Source organism: Cervus elaphus, chromosome 20 (genome assembly GCF_910594005.1).
Source record: "Cervus elaphus chromosome 20, mCerEla1.1, whole genome shotgun sequence".
In the NCBI taxonomy this organism is placed as follows: Eukaryota; Metazoa; Chordata; class Mammalia; order Artiodactyla; family Cervidae; genus Cervus; species Cervus elaphus.
Window position 1 is genome coordinate 43660452 of NC_057834.1, and position 19816 is coordinate 43680267.

The window sequence follows — 19816 nt, forward strand, 5'->3', positions numbered from 1 at the left end:
AGAAACAAAACCTATTTCAGTGACTTTGACAAGTTGGAAAGAAAACTTGTGGTGCTAGGATGATATTCACAAGTGACAAGCTCAAAATCTTATATGCAGTTTAAAACACAAAGTAATGCACAGGAGAAGAGGAAGATGGGGCTGGAGGCAGGGAGTTCTAAACCTGATTTCAATTTTAATGAGAAGCCCACATGCTTCCCCAGTGAGGCAAAAGAAGCTACCATAATATTGGTCTCCACCAAGAAGGTAATTAAGACATAATCTAGTCAGTAATCCTTATAAGTTAATTACTCACATACCAAGTACAGTATTAAATTCAGGAGTTTTCCCCACAATATTAAAATGGTGTGGAAGAAATGAGAGAAACAAACAACATCAAGACTGTCTAAAAGTTTTGAATTTTTCTGATGGAAAAGTGACTTCATGATAGTCCTTTTGACAATGAAAGAATTTGGGAAAATATTGATCCTTGATGTTTTCTATGCTTGCAAGAATAGAAGTACAAAATAGCTTTAAAGTTTAGAAAGAGATAGGTCTGTAGTATCAGTACAAGGGTTCACAAATATTGGCCTCCGAGGGAATGTCCCCGTCAGTGGTGACCTTCAGAACAGACCAGGTGGCCTTGAGTATCAGTTTGGCCTAGTCAACTAGAATACAGGAGCTCCCGAGATTCCATGACACCCCCCACCTTCCAGTTCTGTTATTGCAGGTCCGCATGGTTACCTGGCCCGCTGGGTCCTCTCTCTGGCACTCTTGTCAGAGCCTGACCTCTGAGCTTTGGCTTCTTGTGCCTCATTTTTACAGTTGAGGATTCTCAGAGTTGAGGAATGCTGACAAAGTAGGCCCCAAAGTAAGTAATAAATCGCATCTTCATTTTAAAAACATGTTCAATACATTTTTTTCCACTGAATGAAATCTTATTAAAGCAAAGGTTGCATACTGTAATAGTCACCCAGTCATTATAATTGTATACTTCAATGATTTTAGTAATTTACCAGGCTGTACACGCATCACACAATCCATTCACTTGTCTCTAATTGCTTATTTCTTTGGGTTTCTTTTCCCCAGTTTCTGGCTCTGCTTCTTCCACCCTAAGCTTCAGCATGGCAGTATCTCACACCATTTTCTCTGGTTTGAGGACAGAAATGGGCATCTTGGAAACCAACCAGTACTTGCACTCCCAGCTGGAAAAAAGCAAACAGGACTTTCGAGACCTCACAGAGAAACTGCTCACGTCCCAAGCTACTGTTTACTCCCTGGCCAACCAGCTGCAGAAATACAGTAAGTCCTTGGGGTCACAGTCACCATAGTGATAAATGATTGTCTTCCCTCTAAGAAACAAAACACCCTCAAACTGTATTCTTTTCCCTCCTTCATCAAAATAAATTGCATCCTTACTACACTCCCAGAAAGGTGGAAGCAGGTAGTTAACTCCCTTCTCAGAGGATGGAGACACTGACGAACAAAGGGGTAAAGTTTGTGGTGAGAGTATAGGGAGGAATAGAGGCTAAGATCTCATTCAGGCACTAGACTTTTTTTCTGTCTCAGGAATATATATTAGATTCTATAAACATATAATATCCTTGTTGGCTTAAACATCTCAGGATTTAATTCAAAGTTTTTGTGAGCACCCATTTGCAAAGCACTGTGCTAGCTGCACTAGGGAAGAAAGAAGTGACAGGACACCCTGCCTACCTTAAAGGTCCTTAAAGCTGTCTGTTCCCAAGTCACCCACAGAGATCTGGAAATGAGAACATCAGTAGCACACAGCAAGAGGAGGGGAGGAGCTGTAGTGACTGGGGAACATGGGAATGAGAACCGAGGGGGACAGGAAGAAAAGGGCAGAATTCTTACTGATGCAGAAGTGGAGTTCACTTTCAAATTTCTACCATTAGTTTTCAGTAAACCAATGGGGGATAAAATTTGCTATCCAACTTATTGACATGGATCAAAAAGTAAAAATTAAAGCCTAGTTATCAAAGAAGTGAAACGAGCTTTCAGGTATGGGAATGTAAGTGTTTGTTTTTACATCATTTATTATGATCATAATACAGCTTTTTTTAAAACTGGAGAAGAAGAAAGATGTCACCCAACATCTTCGTGTATAGGTAACACGGTGTAGTAATTAAGAATGTGTGCCCTGGGGCCAGACTTCCTGGTTTCAAACCCAAGTTGTTCATCTTCTCCATGTCTCAGTTTCCTCATCAGTAATGATAACAGGAAGAGTATCTACCTCCTCAGAGAGAGATGATGATTTCAGGATGATAATTCTCAAAAATCTGTTAGAACAAGGCCTTGGCTGCTGCTGCTAAGTCACTTCAGTCATGTCCGACTCTGTGCGACCCCATAGACGGCAGCCCACCAGGCTCCTCTGTCCCTGGGATTCTCCAGACAAGGACACTGGAGTGGGTTGCCATTTCCTTGACAAACACTGTGTATTAGATTTCCCACCAACCTAACGCAGCACCTGCTGGCATTGAGCATGTCTTTCAGGTTACTTCCCCTTAGTGTGCATTTTTACACAGTTGTATCTAGATAAACTTTAAAATCTTGGAAATATTGAGGGATTATCGAAACTCTCAACATGGGAGGACTGTCAGCCGTACAGTCCTTGGAGGATTCCCAAACACACAGGGAATTCCTCCTCTGTGCCCAGGTTCATATTTTCCTTAAGAGGCTGTGTGCTTTGGTAAAGTGGCCCAAGATTTGGAGTCACAACTCAAGAGTGTGTGAATTCTGACTTTGCTTCATTCCAGTTGAATCATTTTTACTCTCTATCCTCAGCTCTAACTTGGGGGGAATCAAATGCTAGTAGCTGGGAAAGCTGAGGAATCAGATGTGGGATTCCTTGTGTGGAGCCTGGCACCCAGGTGACATCTGTCCTCGGGTGGGCCTTCCTCCTCCCTTGAAGGCTGGACCACAGCAGCAGGGCCAGCTTCCCCTGAGACAGTGTCTCTGTTTCCCCAGAGTGTGAAGAGTACAAGGACCTCATTGAATCTGTGCTGGAGGAGGAAATGCCCTTTGAGAAGGGGAAGCTGGCAGAGAAGAGGAGACTGGCTACACGACTTGGGTAAGGAGGAAGCTGTGTGGAAAGTGGGGAAGCCCAGGACGGTAGAATAAGGAGAAAACTTGTGCAGGGAGAAGGGCAGAAATGTACACACAGGCACAGAACTAGACAAAGACAGCCTGCGGGGCTGTGGGAACTAATGGAGGACTCTCTGGATTCTCCCTGAAGTCATATATGAAGAAAATGAGCTCACATGCTCGTATTGGAGTTCTGGCAATGTGGCTTGTGAATTAGCAATGGGCAAATGAACTCAATTTTCCATGAATCTCAGCGACCTCATCTGTGAAATAAAAATACTGACAGTGTCTGCCTCAGAGGGTTATGGAGATGAAATGCACGATGACCAGCGGTTATAACCATTTCACACACATGTGGAGCTTTCAACAATATTAGCCATAATTATTATACCTGTTCTTGCTCTTTATAGGCCTAGTACTTATCATCTTTTTTTAAATATTAGATTTGGTTTTTATGGTAGAGCATACATGAGAACAAAGTGCTGACACAAAACTGCAAGTCACATCTGGGAAGTAAGCTAAAAAAACCTGTAACTGTTTTAGTTATACAGTCCTGACTGGAGGAATCCATGGTGGCAAAAGAGCCCTGGCCCGTGAGAGGGGTTTCTTGATGATGGCTGCCCCAGGTTATGCTGCCTCAGGCCTGGGCCTCTGTGAGACTAGGTCCCTGACAGGTGGCAGCCTGGGGGCCAGGAGGACCTCTGCCCTTAAGGCTGGGGCTTAGCTGTGGCTGGGAAGGGACACTCCTAATTTCTAATGTCCCCAAGTACCTTTTATGATAGTAATGTTTCTCTTCCCTACCTTTGATTGATTGATTTATTTCTAAAAGTATCAGACTATGTCGAGTGTTAGCTGGTAGGGCCATTGGGTAGACAGCTAATTCAGCAGTCATTGCCTGGAAAATGAATTACTAATTTGCAAGGCCCAGTATTGCCTATCCTGAGAGACTTTCATAGATAGGGTAGATTGTGGCATTGAAGACATCTTCTCAACCTTGGTTAAAATGAAAGAGCCACTAAAGTGGAGATGCTTGACTGAAGGAGGCCTAGGTCTGGAGACCCTGTTTCTCCCTGATCTCTGCTTTCCGCTCTTCTGACACTTTATAGGAACTCTAAGGAATGGAGTTTTGAAAGACAATCTATGGATGATTACTTAGTGTTGAGGAGATTCAAGCATCAGATGGGGTAGATGACTATTAATATCTAGTCTAGCGTTAGGATTATGTGGTTTTAAGTATTAACTGATTGTCTACTGAGGTATGTATGCTCTACTATGCACTGTAAGCTGTCATATGGACTGTCTCTAGCCTCACAGAGCTCACATTCTAGTTGGGAATCTATAAAAAGTATTTGTACAAAACCAGAAAACTGTGAAATCCCAGACAGAGTCATGTAATTGTTACTCAGAATTTTAATTACTCTTGAGTGCCTCCTTACCTGTTATAATAGCTTATTTTCATGTCGTTCAGAGGAATGCTCTTCATCTTAACCCTCTCACTGATTTTTCTTTTCATCCTTTCAGTTAATACCAGATGTACCTGTCCAACACTTCTGTACCTGGCTTCCCCACCCCCAATTGGCCACACTTTCTGTATAATGCTTGATGACGCATATGACATTAAAATGGATGTGGACTGAAGTGAGGAACTGAAGGGGCTTTTTTTTTTTAAGTGAGGTTAATGAAAAAGAAGGAAACAAACCCAATACCATTTCCTCATTCCTTCTGTTACAGGCAAGTCACACAACCTGTGCAAGTATTCAACTTGGGAAATTCCTTACAAGTAATCGAAGACACACCTCTGCTGAAATTTCCATAACTTATCATTCATGACATTCACTTTTACATTTTACTTTTCTTTTCTTTTTTTTTTAACATTTTACTTTTCTTTGCCACTTTAGGAGATATGATCCCCTGATTGAGGCTCAGGCCCGAGAACTGACCTGCTTACGACAGAAGATACAGGAAGGGAAAGGTGTCTGTCATCTATTCACACAGCATGCAAAGAACACAATCAAGACTTTTGAGAGTTTCCTCAAGAGCACTGACATGACCTACTACCAGAGACAGAGATACTGTGAGCTCCTGGCCCAAGGAAGCCAGATGGCAGAGAGACTTGCCAGCAAACTCTCCACTGGTAAGTTATCTTATAGGCTCTGAGAACACTTAGCTCCTCCAGAGATCCTAACCTCACATGAGACTCCACACCTTCACAACTCCTTCAGTGACGTTGTAGCCAGGTGTCCTGCGGTTCTGTGGTGGTCTCAGCTACAGGACAGCTTCCCTGGTGGCTCAGCTGGTAAAAAACCTGCCTGCCAATGCAGGAGATACAGACGTGGGTTCGCTCCCTGGGTCAGGAGGATCCCCTGGAGAAGGATGTGGCAACCCACTCCAGAGTGAAGCTATCAGCTAGAAATACCTGGGCGTCCAACCCTGGGCCCAAGGTGAGCCTCCACAGACATATTCCAAAAAGGAGCCAATGTTGTCACTGGACTGACCCTTGTGGTTCTTATGATTGCAAGATATACCTCAGCTACAACCATCAGGGAACTTTGAAAAGCATGAGGTATATCACTCACATTTGCCAGAGGGTACATGGCTCAGCCAGGGATACCCAGTGAGGTTAGGGTCTGGTTACCTGTAAAAAGAGGGAGACAGCACAGGGCTGTGGTTCTGCCTAATTTGGGTCGAGGGTGGGGTGCCTAGGATTTCTTGGGTTCACTCTTTACTGGTGATTAAAGTGCAGGAAAGAAAAACAAGGGGTCAGACATCAATGATCTAAATCACCCAAGGATCTCTAAAACAAGAGAAACTTCAGAAGTGGAGTACCTTGCCTCTTCATCTGGCCCTGTAGCTGGCCATGTGTTCCTTCAAGATAGCTGTCTTTGAAGTGGATGCCTTCAGAATCAGTAGCCGGATATCAGCCCTTGGGTTACAATTTTAAAAGAAGAGGACTGTCAGGTGCTTACAGCATACCTGCTTCCCACCCTGTATTCTGGGGACCATGACAATGGTACTCGAGAGTACAGTGGAGAATATATGGGGCTGGAGACCACATTGCTAAAACTGCTTTCATCACATGCTTTTGGAGCAGGAGGCAGCAGCCATCGAATCATTTTTGATTTTTAAGATACTTGATGTGCATTAAACTGACCCACTGTAGAATCAGTTCTGTGAGGTTTGAAAAATGTGTACAGTGTTACATAAAAGTACCACCACAACCAAGATACAGAACAGTTCCATCGTTTGTAAAAGTTCCCTGTACCTCTTTGTAGTCAACCATTTCCTCCAAATCAAGTCCCTGCAACCACTGGAATTGTTTTTTGTCCCTTTAGATATTTTTTAATCTCCAGAATGTATCAGTAGTTTGTTCCTTTTTATTGATGAGTACTATTCCGTTATAGAGATGTACCACTTTTTGTTTATCCAGTCATCCACTGAAGGACATTTAGATTGTTTTCAGTTTGGGGTGATTATGATTCATAGTTGTTAAGATTCACATACAGATTTTTGTGTGAAAATACGTTTTCACTTCACTTTGCTTGGATAAATATCTTGGAGTAGGATTGCTGAGTCACATGGTAAATGTGTGTGTGTGTGTGTGTTAGTCACTCAGTCATATCTGACTCTCTGTGAGTCCATGGACTGTATAGCCTGCCAGGTTCCTCTGTCCATGGAATGCTCTAGGCAAGAATATTGGAGTGGGTTGTCATTTCCTTCTCCAGGGGATCTTCCCAACCCAGGGATCAAACCCATGTCCTGTATTGCAGGCGGATTGTTTACTATCTGAGCCACAGGGAAGCTTAAAGAGTGTACGTATCCTTCAAGTGTACATTATAAGATTGTACATTTAACTTATAAGAAACTACCAAACTGTTTTCCAGTGTGACAAAACCATTTCACATTCCCCTGAGCAATGAGTTAGATTGCAGTTGTTCCCCAATACCAGCTTTTGACATTATCCGGTTGTTGTTTTGGGGCTTTTTGTCTCTTAATAGCTGTGTGGTTGCTTATCACTGTGATTTTTAATTTGCATTTTCCTATTGACTAATGGTTTTGAAGATCTTTTCATATGTCTACTGATCATCCATGTATCTTTGGGAAAGTGAGTGTCTACTATATTGTTCATTTTAAAGTAGTTTTTCATATTATTGAGTCTTGAGAGTTCTTTATATTTCTGGATACAAGTCCTTTATCAGATATTTGACTTGTCGGTATTTTCTCCCAGTTTGTGGCTTATCTTTTCATTCCCTTAACTTTCTTTCAGAGTGAAAAATTTCTTAATATTGGTGAGGTCCAACTTATTGGATCATCATTGTCTAGTTTTATGTAAGACTCTTTGCCTAAAACAAGGTTCTTGGCCTTTCCATATAGATTTTATAGTCATTGTCTATAAAAAAATCCTGTTGGGATTTTGAGTGGCATTGCATTAAATCTGTGATAAATTTAAGGATATTTTTAGTAATATTGGGTATTCTAATTAATGATCACAGTGTCTTTCATCAGGTTGAGATAGTTCTTTGTTTTATTTATTCATATTTCCATGAACAAGCAAACCTTTTTTTATTGTTTTATGATGGTGACTGCTGACAATAGAGAAGAAATTTTGTCTCCTAACACAAATGTGAGCAGGCCGAGGTCCAGCTAAATAAAACTTCCAACTTATTTAAGGAAGTTCCTTATTTGCTAAGAATTCTATTTTGAATTGACATTGTTTTGTCAAATGCTTTTTTGTTCATCAAACAAATGATTATATATATATATTTTTTATGTTGTGTCCTTTTAGATTGTACTCTGGACATTTTGAATATTATATTGTGAGACACTGGGTCCTGTTAAAGCCCTCTGGATTATTTCTCAGCAGGCAATCAACCTCTTCTAGGTTTAGACTGCAAGTTCTGTCTCACATTCTATGGGTAGCAGTTCCAACATCAGTTTAGTGTTCAGGGCCTTTGATGTGTTGTTTGGGTCAGTTCAGCAAGTATGCCACTAGGTTTAGTCTGGACTAGCTGATGGTTTATATGGTAATTCAGTTCTCTAATCCTTTGCCAGGATTCCTTGTCTCTGTTCCACACAAGCTCAGTTTGGGGATGAACCCTAATATTTTTGACAGTCTGTAGATCATTTCCCAGCCTCTCCTCTCTCTGGCATTTCTTCTCTACTTCCCAGTTCCCAAGGGGCCTCTTCCACATCCCTCTGTTCAGAAAGATTGGGTTCTCCCAGTCATTTCTCCTGTCACACTGTCCTGCAGAACTGCAGGGGGCTACACTAAGATCAAAGAGGCAAGAAAATTGAGACAGAAAAAAGAGGAGGGGACACTCTTCACACTTTTCAGACAATTAGTCCCTTTTGGACTAGAGCCCTAGATTCTCATTTGTGGTTAACATCCCTGCTCAGCTGTCTCAACAACACAGTTCTGCAAATGGGCTGGTCTCTGGGGAGGGTCAGGAGAGAAAAAAAAAAGAAATGGGGAAGAGTCTCTTTACACTCATCAGCTGAGGTCCCCCCCCGTCCAGTCATTTAGATAGAACAGGGGGTTTCTCCTGTTGTATTGGCTCCTCCGTGGCTGCTGGAATATCTGTGTGAGAGCAGTATTGGGACTCACAGCCATGGTCCATCCACCAAGTTTGTGGGGGAAATGAAGGTTAGAGCTGAAAGCATGCAGAAGACAGCCAGGCAAGTATCCCGTGTGCTGGAGAACAGGACATTGTGAACTTTTTGCCTTGACTCAATAGCAGACATCCTGGTGACAATTCAGCCAACCAGCAATATATTGTTCACTGTTGCTCAGGAAAGCCTGCCAGGCTGCTCCTCTAAAGACACAACTTTAGCCCTCCTGGAATAATTCTCCCAGAGCATTCTGAACAAACATATAGAGTATTGTGTCTCTGGTCAGATAGGTCCTTGTATTTGTAAGCATGAGATGGGACCTGCTCAATTTCCCACTAACTCTTTCTATTTTTGGTTCACAGAAAATCACCATGATAGGAAGGATGAAGAGGGACAGGGGTCACCGGCAGCCAGGTAACTCTGAGTGATGAAAGGGCTGATCATGGAGTGGTGAAACCTAGAGAGGAGTCCAGAAGCAAGAGACCCAGAGGCCAAAGGTCCCAGATCCAGGAGAATCCAGAAGCTGCTGATTGTTCCTATTTCATGCATTCATCATACGATGATGTGTCCTTTAACCCATGTTATCTGTTCTCATTGAAGTTCTTGTATTAGTTGCCATTTCTTAGTAATTTTTCAGGTTTAGTTAACTGAGTCATTTTGACCTAAAGGTAAACCAGCCAGAGAAACCTGGTCTCTATTTTCTGAAAACCTGTATGATTAAAAACTGAAGTGAAATGCCTGTTTCTGCCCAGTTGCCCTGAGATATGTTGGCCAATGTTTCATAGCCAGAAATATCTTGAAAAATAAAGCCAATCATGTCATATATATATAAATATACATATATATGGAGAGAATGATCTAAAAGCTACAAGAGTCCTAGGAGGTTACATTCCCTCAGGAGCCAGTCTTCAATGGACCCCTTCATATACTCTTACATAAAAATTGTCCATAGCATTTTAATGTCTGTATTATAGGAGTCTGTGTGTCCTGTGTGTCAGAGTATATTTTAGAGAAGTTGTTGAGTCTACTTCCTCATCCATATTTAGAGGTCAGTGCACTGAACACATGCTGCTCTCTCTTCTACCCCAATTCTATGCACACTGAAGTCCCAGTTAGAAATGGATTGTTATGTTTTTTCTGAGAGGATAGGCCTTTTGGTTTCTGGTGTCCCTTCCATGAGCTTCAGATGAGCACCAGCTGTCAGGATGAAGCTGGTTGCCTTCTTTTCATCTCCTGTCTTGTCTGCCTCCTTCTCCATCCCCCACTTAGGCTCAGCATGGGGCTCCAGGAGGAAGAAGTGAATGAAGTCCCGGAGGACTCACTAGATGAAAAGTATCTGATGCATTCCAGTCGCCATGACTCCCACCAGCCTCCCAGCAGCAATGCCTCTGTGTGTGATGTGCAGGACCAGCTCTGATGTAGACTGAGCCAGTGAGTATTCCCAATACAGAGAGAATAACCCCCAACAAGCAGAAGACTGAATAATAAAGCTCTGGTAGCTTCTACCTGCTCACCATCTCTGTCTAGGCTGATTGAGATCATCTCTGCAGGCAGACCCTAAGAACTAACCTTGAAAAAGTGATTAGGCTGAATTCAGTTCTGGGACCACGTTTTGTGTCACTGGTGTGTCTGTTCATTTGCATTCTCCCTGGTCCACACCTCACCTCCCTTTCTCTGGCCCCCACTGGCATATGCAAGCTGAGGAACCCCGGGCAAACCAGAGTGCAGAGAGAGAAGGGATCATGAGAAACTCTCTGCCACGCCTCAGCACATGTACATAATAAACTTCATTATTTAAGATGAAGCATCTTAGCTTTCCTGAAATGTTCTAGCTAATTACAGTTTCTGAATGGTGTCCTTTAGGCTTTTCTAGCTTTCCGAGAATATCATCAGCCTTGCCCATATTTGGGGTCCACTTATCATGGTTCCTCAGCAATGCAGGAGACGAGGCAGGTTCCTCATGAACTCATGGCTCCTGAGTTTAAGCACCAGTGTCCATCGCCCCTCAGGTGGCTTCTCTCCCCATGAGGTTCCATCTTAGTACAGACTATCGGGTGGTGAAAGTTAAGCTTCTGCCCCATCACACTGAAGTCCCCACCCTTGAGTCCTGGTTTTGTTCTGGGCTGAGGCAGAAGCACAGGACAAGGAACTGCAGAGAGCATCCTTGGAAGCAAATGTGTGTAACTCGACTAAACTGTAATTATTTTCCTGGAACAGGATGCACTTCTCACTTCTACAGGCAGATCTTGGAATCCACTGCCCAGCTGTACAATGAAAACACAGATATCAGGGGAGAAAATCAGAGCCTTCCACATCACCTGAGTCATATTCCAGACATAAGCGGTCAAAACCCACAGGGAGAGACCACCCTCAGATCGCTCTCTCCTCTTGCCACATCTGGCTATCAAAACAAAAGATGTGGAGAACAACACTATTACACAATCCATAACTCTCCTAGTTTTCTCTATCTAGAAAGATGTTCCCTCTACAGGTCCCCAGACTCCAGGCTCCAGGAATGGTTCTAGGAAACCCACCATTTACTTACAAAATTCACCCTATTATTTAAGCCTGAATTCCAGTCTTCGGTTTCTCAACTTATAGGTCACGTAGCTCTAGTTACTTAAGCTCTTGACCAACTGTTTCCTCAGGGGCAAAGGAAGTATACTTGAATATATTTAGATTCTGGAACCAGTTCCGACATGGTAAGGGAGATTTCCCATTCCATAGGTTAAGGTTAAGTGTTCAGTCATACAAGATTATTCCATGCCTCCACACCCTGTCCAATTCTGAGGGCAGTTGAAAGTCCAGACTCTTACCTGAACTCCTGACTGACTGGCTAGAAATCAGGATATCACCATCCCCTCCTCAGGTTCAATTAATTTCCTAGAGTTGTTCCTACAGAACTCAGAGAAACATTGTACTTACTACACTATCAGTTTATTATAAGAGGATATACCTCAGGAACAGCAGATGGAAGAGGTGCACAGGGCAGGGCATGGGGGAAAGTGTGGAGCCTCCATGCCTTTTCAGAGAAAGCCTAGTACCTAGTATTCTCCTAGTACCTCCATGTGGTCACCAACCCAGAGGCTCTCATAATCCTGAAAACCTTTTGAACTTTATGGAAACTCATTACACTGGCCTGATTGATGAAACCACTGGCCATAGTGATTGAACTCAGTCTCCAGCCCCTTTCCCCATCCATAGGTCAGGGGCTGGGACCGGAAGTTCCAACCCTCTCATCACAAGATGGACCTTCCTGGCAAGAAGCCCCCAGCAATACTTGCTTCCAAAAGTTGCTTTATTAATACAAACACAAGTACCTTTATCCCTCCATCACTTAGGAAATTACAAGGGTTTTCAGAGTTCTATGCCAGAAACAGGGATGACGACCAAGTGTGTATTTCTTATTACAAATCACAAGGCACTGATAGTGTCTGAGGATGCTCCTGGTTTCATAATAGCACCCTCTTTCTATTTAAAAAGGATAGGACATGGATTTAGGAGCCAGATTTCCATTTAAAACAGCCTCTCTTTCCTAGAACAGGCTGCCTTTTTTTTTTTTTTTTAACATGTACACACTACTTTATTTACTTATAGCTGCACTGTGTCTGCGTTGCTACATGCCGGCTTTCTCTAATTGTGGTGCTCGGACATTTCATTGCAGTGGCTTCTCTTGTTGCAGAGCACAGGCTCTAGGAGCACAAGCGTCAGTAGTTGCAGCTCCCAGGCTCAGTAGTTGCGGCTTGCTGACTCTAGGGCGCATGGGCCCCAGGAGCTGCAGGATAAGGGCTCATTAGTTGTGGCTCAAGGGCCCTATGCGTGCAGGCTTCAGTAGTTGCAGCTTGAGGGCTCTAGAGCATGGGTCAGTACTTGTGATGCCCCGGGGCAGTTGCTTCCTGGCATATGGATCCCAGACCAGGGATGGAACCCACGTCCTGTCCACTGGCAGGCGGGTTCTTATCTATTGCGTCACTAGGGAAGTCCTAGAACAGACTGTTTCTGAATGTGCATGCTTGAAGCTAGGCACCTCTCTCCTGAGAGGTGTGAAAGGTCTTCCTTTTTTCTCCACAAGAGTAGAATGGAGAGTAAACCGATGCTGAGCGGGGTGAGGGGGTGGTTAGCAGTGGGGAGGTGGAGGTAGTGGGGGTGGTGGGGGGTGGGGGTAGGGACCTGGCTAAACCACATGCAGCAGTTTTGAGCAGGGCCATCAGTGTTTTGGGGTGGTGGAGTCCTATGTCCCACACCACAGGGCAGATGGTATATTTCAGAGGGCTTTCCCCTCTCATCTGCTAGCACAGCTTTCTCTTTCCAGACTGTAGCTGACTGCCACAGTTTATCCTCCTAATACATTCAGGTGGCACATGCCATCTTTCCTCTCTTACCTCTCACTGCAACCTCAGTTAGGTATCAGCAGAATCTGATAGAAAATCCTCACTTGTATTCTGTTGTGTTTTGTTTTCTGTTTCAGGTGACAACTAATGCTGTAATTGTGTGAAAATGTTTGTCTTATTTCAACAGAGCATAGCCCCCAATTGATGAGAAAAACAATAAAGCAAGCAAAATCCAAATCTGAGAGGAACAGCAAGATTTCACACTACTTTAGATTTTTACTCCAGTTTGCAGAAGTCTCAGCCCTTCAGCCCACAAATATAACTGCCCAAGGGACACCAATGCCTAGACTCACAGCTAATCTTGAGAAAAATCTCACCCTTTTCCCTCCCATCTCCCTCCTGTGGATAACTAGAGTCAGCAGCAGCTGAAAGAAAAAGGCAAGGACTTGGATGAAGAATATGTCAGAATAATGTCACTGCAGACCATTCATCAACTCTTCAGTACATGTCCCTTTTCCTGGGAGTTTGGGGGTTTCTAATGATCCTAAAATAAAGCTTATTTTATATGCATTCTGTTGGCTATCATCTTTTTGTACAAATCAAAATTATAAAACTTTCTTTCTTCAGCCTAAAGCAGAGAACTCAAACATTAATGTGCCCACTACATTTATAACCCAGAGTGATAGAAACCAAGGCTGAATGCATACTTCATTCCAAAATTACATGTTATTGAGCACCTAATATTACATGTGAGTCGGACTATAAGGAAGGCTGAGTGCCGAGGAATTGATGCTTTTGAACTGTGGTGTTGGAGAAGACTCTTGAGAGTCCCTTGGACTGCAAGGAGATGCAACCAGTCCATCCTAAAGGAGATCAGTTCTGGGTGTTCACTGGAAGGACTGATGAAGCTGAAACTCCAATACTTTGGCCACTTGATGTGAAGAGCTGACTCATTTGAAAAGACCCTGATGCTGGGAAAGATTGAGGGCAGGAGGAGAAGGGGATGACAGAGGATGAGGTGGTTGGACGGCATCACCGATTCAGTGGACATGAGTTTGGGTGAACTCCGGGAGGTAGTGATAGACAGGGAAGCCTGGCGTGCTGCGGTTCGTGGGGTCGCAAAGAGTTGGGACACAACTGAGCGGCTGAACTGAACTGAATATTACTTGGAAATATTCACTGGGTCCAACTGTCTGGGAACCAAGGTACTCAGGCAAAAATTTCTGCCCCCCAGGTTGCACATCTGCAAGCAGAGCAGCAGTCTCATACCTATCCACCTGACAGGGGACCCAAGGACACAGTGATAGAATTTCTGCTGGAGAAGGATCCTGAGAGTCTGCTGTTCACTGCTGGACTTCAGCAAATTTCCATCCTAGAGGTCTGTATTTAGGACCCAAAGAGAGAGAGCTAACATACCTAGATGGAATTACTGTGGCTGAGTCACTTCAGTTGCATCTGATTCGGCAAGAATAGCAGAGTGGGTTGCCTCGCCCTCCTCCAGGGGACCTTCCCAACCCAGGGATTGAACCCATGTTTCCTGCAGGTGGCGTCTTCATTGCTGAACCACCAGGGAAGCCTCCTAGATGGAACTGGTGGCTTTCAAATTACTCCACTCATTGGGAGATTTTTTCTGAAAATAAATTTCTCATACCCTCTGTCTTTTGCTTTTCAATATAAAATCAGGACATCTCATTCAGAAGCTGTAAAGCATGTAAGATAGCCTCCAACTTACCAGATTCCCAGGTTAGAAAGCTGATTTTTCTAAGGAGGGCAAATCCTGGGTGGCACGAAGGGACCTTTACATGGGTTTGTACCATACACCAGTGACATTTTCTGGTACCAGTAAGTGGCATTGATCTCTGTCACACCCTTCCGCAAGGGAGAGACCCATTGAGAGCCAATGTTTAGTCCAGGACTCAGCTCTTCACAGCTTCCTGTATTTTATAATCATTTCTGACCCCTCCCCCCACAATTATTTACCTTGAAAATTTTCAAACCAACAAAATTGAAAACAATCATACAACAAACATCTCTATTCTGTTCATCTAAATACAGCATTTTCTCATTTTCTCTGTCAGGCTGACACACACACTCATATCACTTTATTAAATGCAGACAAAAAGGCTGCTTCACTGCTAAACACTTCAGCATGTATTTCCTGATATTAAGGGCATTGTCCTATACAACCATAATCAATGATCAAATCTAAGTACATTAACATTATTTCAATAACATTACCTCATATATGCTCGAGGTATAAATTTTCCCATTGTTTAAAAACTGTCATATCTACATGCTTATATGTGTATGGATATAGCTATTAGACACATTTAACATATGCCTCTATATTATGCATATCTGAGAGAGGTTAAGAATTGCGTGTGTTGTGGTACTGATATTTCCCCATGTTCCAATTAAAGTTTCTAAATTTTGTCCTTGTGACCTGGAACTGTCTCCTGACTTGTATGGTTTTCTTGTTTCTGATGTCTTTGAATTTCTGAAGAGGATAGGCTAGTTATCTTGTTTAGTGTTCTACATTCTGATCAAACTAAACCTTTTTTTGCAAAAGATCAGCACATCCCATTTGTGCTTCCTACTGCATCCTGTCAGGAAGCAAGCTGTCCAAGAACAAAGCTACAAAACATTGAAGGAAACATACCATCTGTCAGCCAGGCTAGTAGTCCACATCATGTCTGCAGTCCTTCAATCCAAACTGCAATGTCTATCATCTACCTTGACAGGAATTGAGTTTAGGTTTGCTTTTATTCCCAGGACCAGCTGCGATTATTACTTGCAGCCATAAAGCAGGATTTACTGCTGACTCGCCTGCTCAATGTGATCTGGAGATGGGAAGGAGAACCCACAAACAAACCTAGAGCCAGGCTACTGGCAACATTGGATGTGCCCCACGTCTTAGCGTGCTCAGAAACTACTCCCAAAGGTGAAATTCTGCTGTCAAGGAGTCACTAGCTTCCACTAATGAAATGGTGCCATTATAGACATGTTTTCTGGGTGAGATATTTTAAATATTAGTGGGGCTTCTAGGGAGAGATGAGAATGAACTTAGTGCATTTAAAATAAAATCAAGTTCTTTGCTATAGTTTACATTGGCTTATCTCAATCTCCCATACTCCTTTTTTGTTTTGCATGACATAACAAAAGAGACAGAACCCAACTCTGCACCAGGGACTGGAGCCAAAGGTAAGTAGATAAAGAACTTCAGGCTTCATGAATTGAGTTGTCGAGGCGCAAAAAGGAGGCATTACCTGTGGGCTTCTCAGGAGAGGCTCCCGGAGCCAGGTCAGAGAAAGTAGTGAGGCCCTGCCTCAGGCTCCTTGGTGTTGCCCAGGCTGGAGGGGGTGAGATGCCAGGTCCGTTGAGCAGCCACTCACCTTCATTCTCCCTTCATCTCAGAAATTTAATGTCTTGCTTTCATCCAAAGAGAAACTGGAACTTGAGTTCCCAAAACTCAATGAGAAACAAAAACATAAAATACTTGAAACATAACAAAAAACTTGAAATACTAACATCATATATTCTGTACTCCAACATGCAAAGTTAACATTTTCCCGTGTTTGCTTTCTCACTCTGTATACATGACTTGCTCCACCATTTGAGAGTAACTTGCCGATGTCTCAACTCAGGATCACTGGTTGGGCAGCTCTTGCTGCCTTGGAGTCTCGGCATCCTTTGGCGCCTCCCTCAAAACCAACTTCTGCAAGACCTGTCCTCCAAGGCCAGGGAAAGGCCTTGTGCTGGTGGAAAGGACCCCTTGCCCCTTCAAGAACCTGAAATCCATTCTCTTCAGGCTGTAGAGACGTTTCAGACCCTGTTTTATGACCCTCTCCCCTAAGTGCAGGGCAGGTGCGCCCTGGGCTTGCAGGAACATGGCTAGACTGTCACACACACCCCCTCCGAATCACCCTGGGACTCCTCTGGGTTGTCTTGGTGGGCAGTGGGGTCTTGGGTCAGCCTGAGCTCTAGAACCACCTTCCTTGGGAGAGACCCATGGGGAAGTGCATCTGCCCCCTTGGCTCTTGCCTGGGTCTCTGTGCCCTGCAGTGAGCAGAAAGGGTTCTGACAGAACACAAAAGGGAAGCATCTTGTCCTGTGGTGGGAGGGTGAAGAGAGCTGGTGGGACATGACTCAAGAAGAGGGGAAAGTTTCTACAGAAAGATCAGCTGGTATGGGGGTTTCCTTGAGCGCGGGGTAGCTCCTCTCGTCTGCAGCCCCTGACTTCCGACGCGGGGTAGCTCCTCTCTGCAGCGCACCATCGCAGCCACCGCTCTCCCAACCAGTCCATTCTAAAGGAAATCAGTCTTGGGTGTTCATTGGAAGGACTGATATTGAAATTGAAACTCCAATACTTTGGCCACCTGATTCGAAGAGCTGACTCATTGGAAAAGACCCTGATGCTGGGAAAGATTGAGGGCAGGAGGAAAAGGGGACGACAGAGGATGAGATGGCTGGATGGCATCACCGACTCGATGGTCGTGGGTTTGGGTTGACTCCGGGAGCTGGTGATGGACAGGGAGGCCTGGCGTGCTGCGGTTCATGGGGTCGCAGAGTCGGACACGACTGAGCGGTTGAACTGACAGACTGACTGATGGGGGTTTCCTTGTGTTATGAGTCATTGTTTTCCTCAGGCTGCCTTTAGATTTCTGTCTTTGTCTTTCACTTTGCAGTTTTAATTATGATATGTCTTGGTGTTAGTCTGTTTGGGCTCATCTTATTTGGGACCTCTGTGCTTCCTGTGCCTGGATATCTGTTTTCTTCTTCAGATTTGGGAAAATTTCAGTCGTTATTTCTTCAAATACATTTTTGACTCTCTTCTCTCTCTTCTCCTTCACAGATCCCTGAACTTCCTTGCTGCAATTTAAATCACAGGAAAATTAAAAAGGAGATAAGTTAGTGGTCTAGTTAATTAGTGGTCTCTGTGCCAGGTATAAGGAAAAAAATTAAGTTGACAATAAGGATAAACTTGGAATACTTTTAAAAACTTGTAAGACTTCTAAAACTTGACATATAATGGCATGGAAAATATTTATATTTCTAGAGATGACTCCTTTTATGCATCACACTGGTTTAATAATTTTGGTCTAAAAATTATTTTGCTGTCTTTCAGATTTTTCTAATAATGTAGAAAATATTGGTTGCAGAGTATTCTAGTTTATACATGCCTTGGATTTATGTTCGCTTCATAATCCTCATGACACAGAATTGCCTAAGCTTCTTTTTCTGGTTCTACTGATCCAATAAAAGAACTTTCATTTCAATACATATTTAAGTTTATAACATTTAAAATTATATGTTTCAGTAAGTTAAATATACCATCTAATAGCTATTAAATAGAAATTTACTTTTATAATTCTAGAAATCATTGTTATCATTATTCCACTTACAGTTTGGGGGTGAATGTTTTTAGGTATCATTCAATATATTAATCCAGCATGCATTTCTCTATTATGATTCAGCTCAAGTTGCATTTTTAAGATCTATCACTATCTTTAAGTGCCTAGACTGACACTAAATTAATTAATGTATAATTTTGCCTGGAGAATTTCTAATTAAGGTGGAAATAACAAAGCCTTGTTTTTACATAATGCTCATGCATATTTTTATAGACTATAGAGTGGCCATAGATTAACAGGTTAAAAGGGGGTGTGGGTACAGGTTAAAAGGAGGATGTTGGTGGACACAGCCATCATGTCATTTGAAGAAGTGTAAAACACATGGAATACGTTTTTAATCTTAGTTACCTCCCTTCTAGATCTGGGTTCGTCCATTTTTCCGTTGTTCTTTATGCTTCTTTTGTCTCAAACACTGCTAGTGCCCCTAGGCCCAGGTGGGCAGAGGAGCCAGGAACCACAGGCCTGGAACTAGTTGTGTTCCCACAGCCCTGACACTTTCTCATGCCTCCAGAAGGGGGCGCCACAGGCAGAGATTGGGTTTGCTGAGGATGCAGCATCTCTCCTGGAGCAGGGCCTGACACCTAGTAAGTGCTCAGTGATTGAAGGAATTCAAAGTCAAGATCCTAGAAAGCTGAAGAGGAGGAAAAGAATGTGGGTGAATGGGGCAGTTGAGTGTGAGGGACAGAGGCAGATAAAAATATACATGAAGAAGGTAGAAAGAATGTTCAAGCACTGGTTATAAAAGCCTAGGAGCTCGTGTATGCTTGTGAAATTCAGCAGAAGAACCAAGAGAGGGAGGGCCAACAACTCTTGGTATCCAGGTCTGCACAAGAAGCATTGGCAGGTGCAGGGTTCTGTTGCTTCCAACCTTTGGTCTCAAATGGAACAAGTTTTTTTGTTTTTTGTTGTTTTTGTTTTGAGAAATAACCAAGCACTGTCAAGGAATCATACAGAGCTATTGGATTACTAACCCAACTTTGGGTAGGAAGGTGACCAGTCCATAGATGGTGAGCATCCAAGAAGGCAAAACTGCAATTCACAAAAGGAAGGGAAGATGAATAAATGTCTGGCATCAGTGATTATTCCCCTCAAATTGATCAGCTGTTTGGTAGAAAGGAACCCACGGTCATTCTGGTCAGTCTTTTCTGGACCCAATTAAGTAGGTCACCATCAAAACCAATAACAACTATTGAAAGACTTTCTAAACATTTTGGAAGTTATTAGCTGGACATATGCAATACAGAATCTCTGAGTAATGTCTACATTGTCCTTCTGTCTGTCATACCTCCTGCTTAGTTGAGTCAGGAGGCCAACACCTCTTATAAGAGTGTCAGATAGATGTAGAGAAAGCTTGTTGTACTAGAAAAAATATGAAGAAGAAGG

At 43.2% G+C, this 19816-nt stretch overlaps 1 protein-coding gene across 1 annotated transcript; it reads left to right on the top strand.

Moving 5' to 3' along the window:
* Positions 1-693: 693 nt before the first annotated feature.
* On the top strand, positions 694-13592 carry LOC122678159 (neuroblastoma breakpoint family member 6-like protein). The gene is made up of 7 exons (XM_043878717.1): positions 694-850; positions 1139-1281; positions 2968-3070; positions 4983-5218; positions 9054-9105; positions 9961-10122; positions 13160-13592. The coding sequence occupies exons 2-6, from the start codon at positions 1146-1148 to the stop codon at positions 10106-10108; spliced, it is 675 nt and encodes a 224-aa protein (XP_043734652.1). The 5' UTR covers positions 694-850; positions 1139-1145; the 3' UTR covers positions 10109-10122; positions 13160-13592.
* The last annotated feature ends 6224 nt before the right edge of the window (positions 13593-19816 follow it).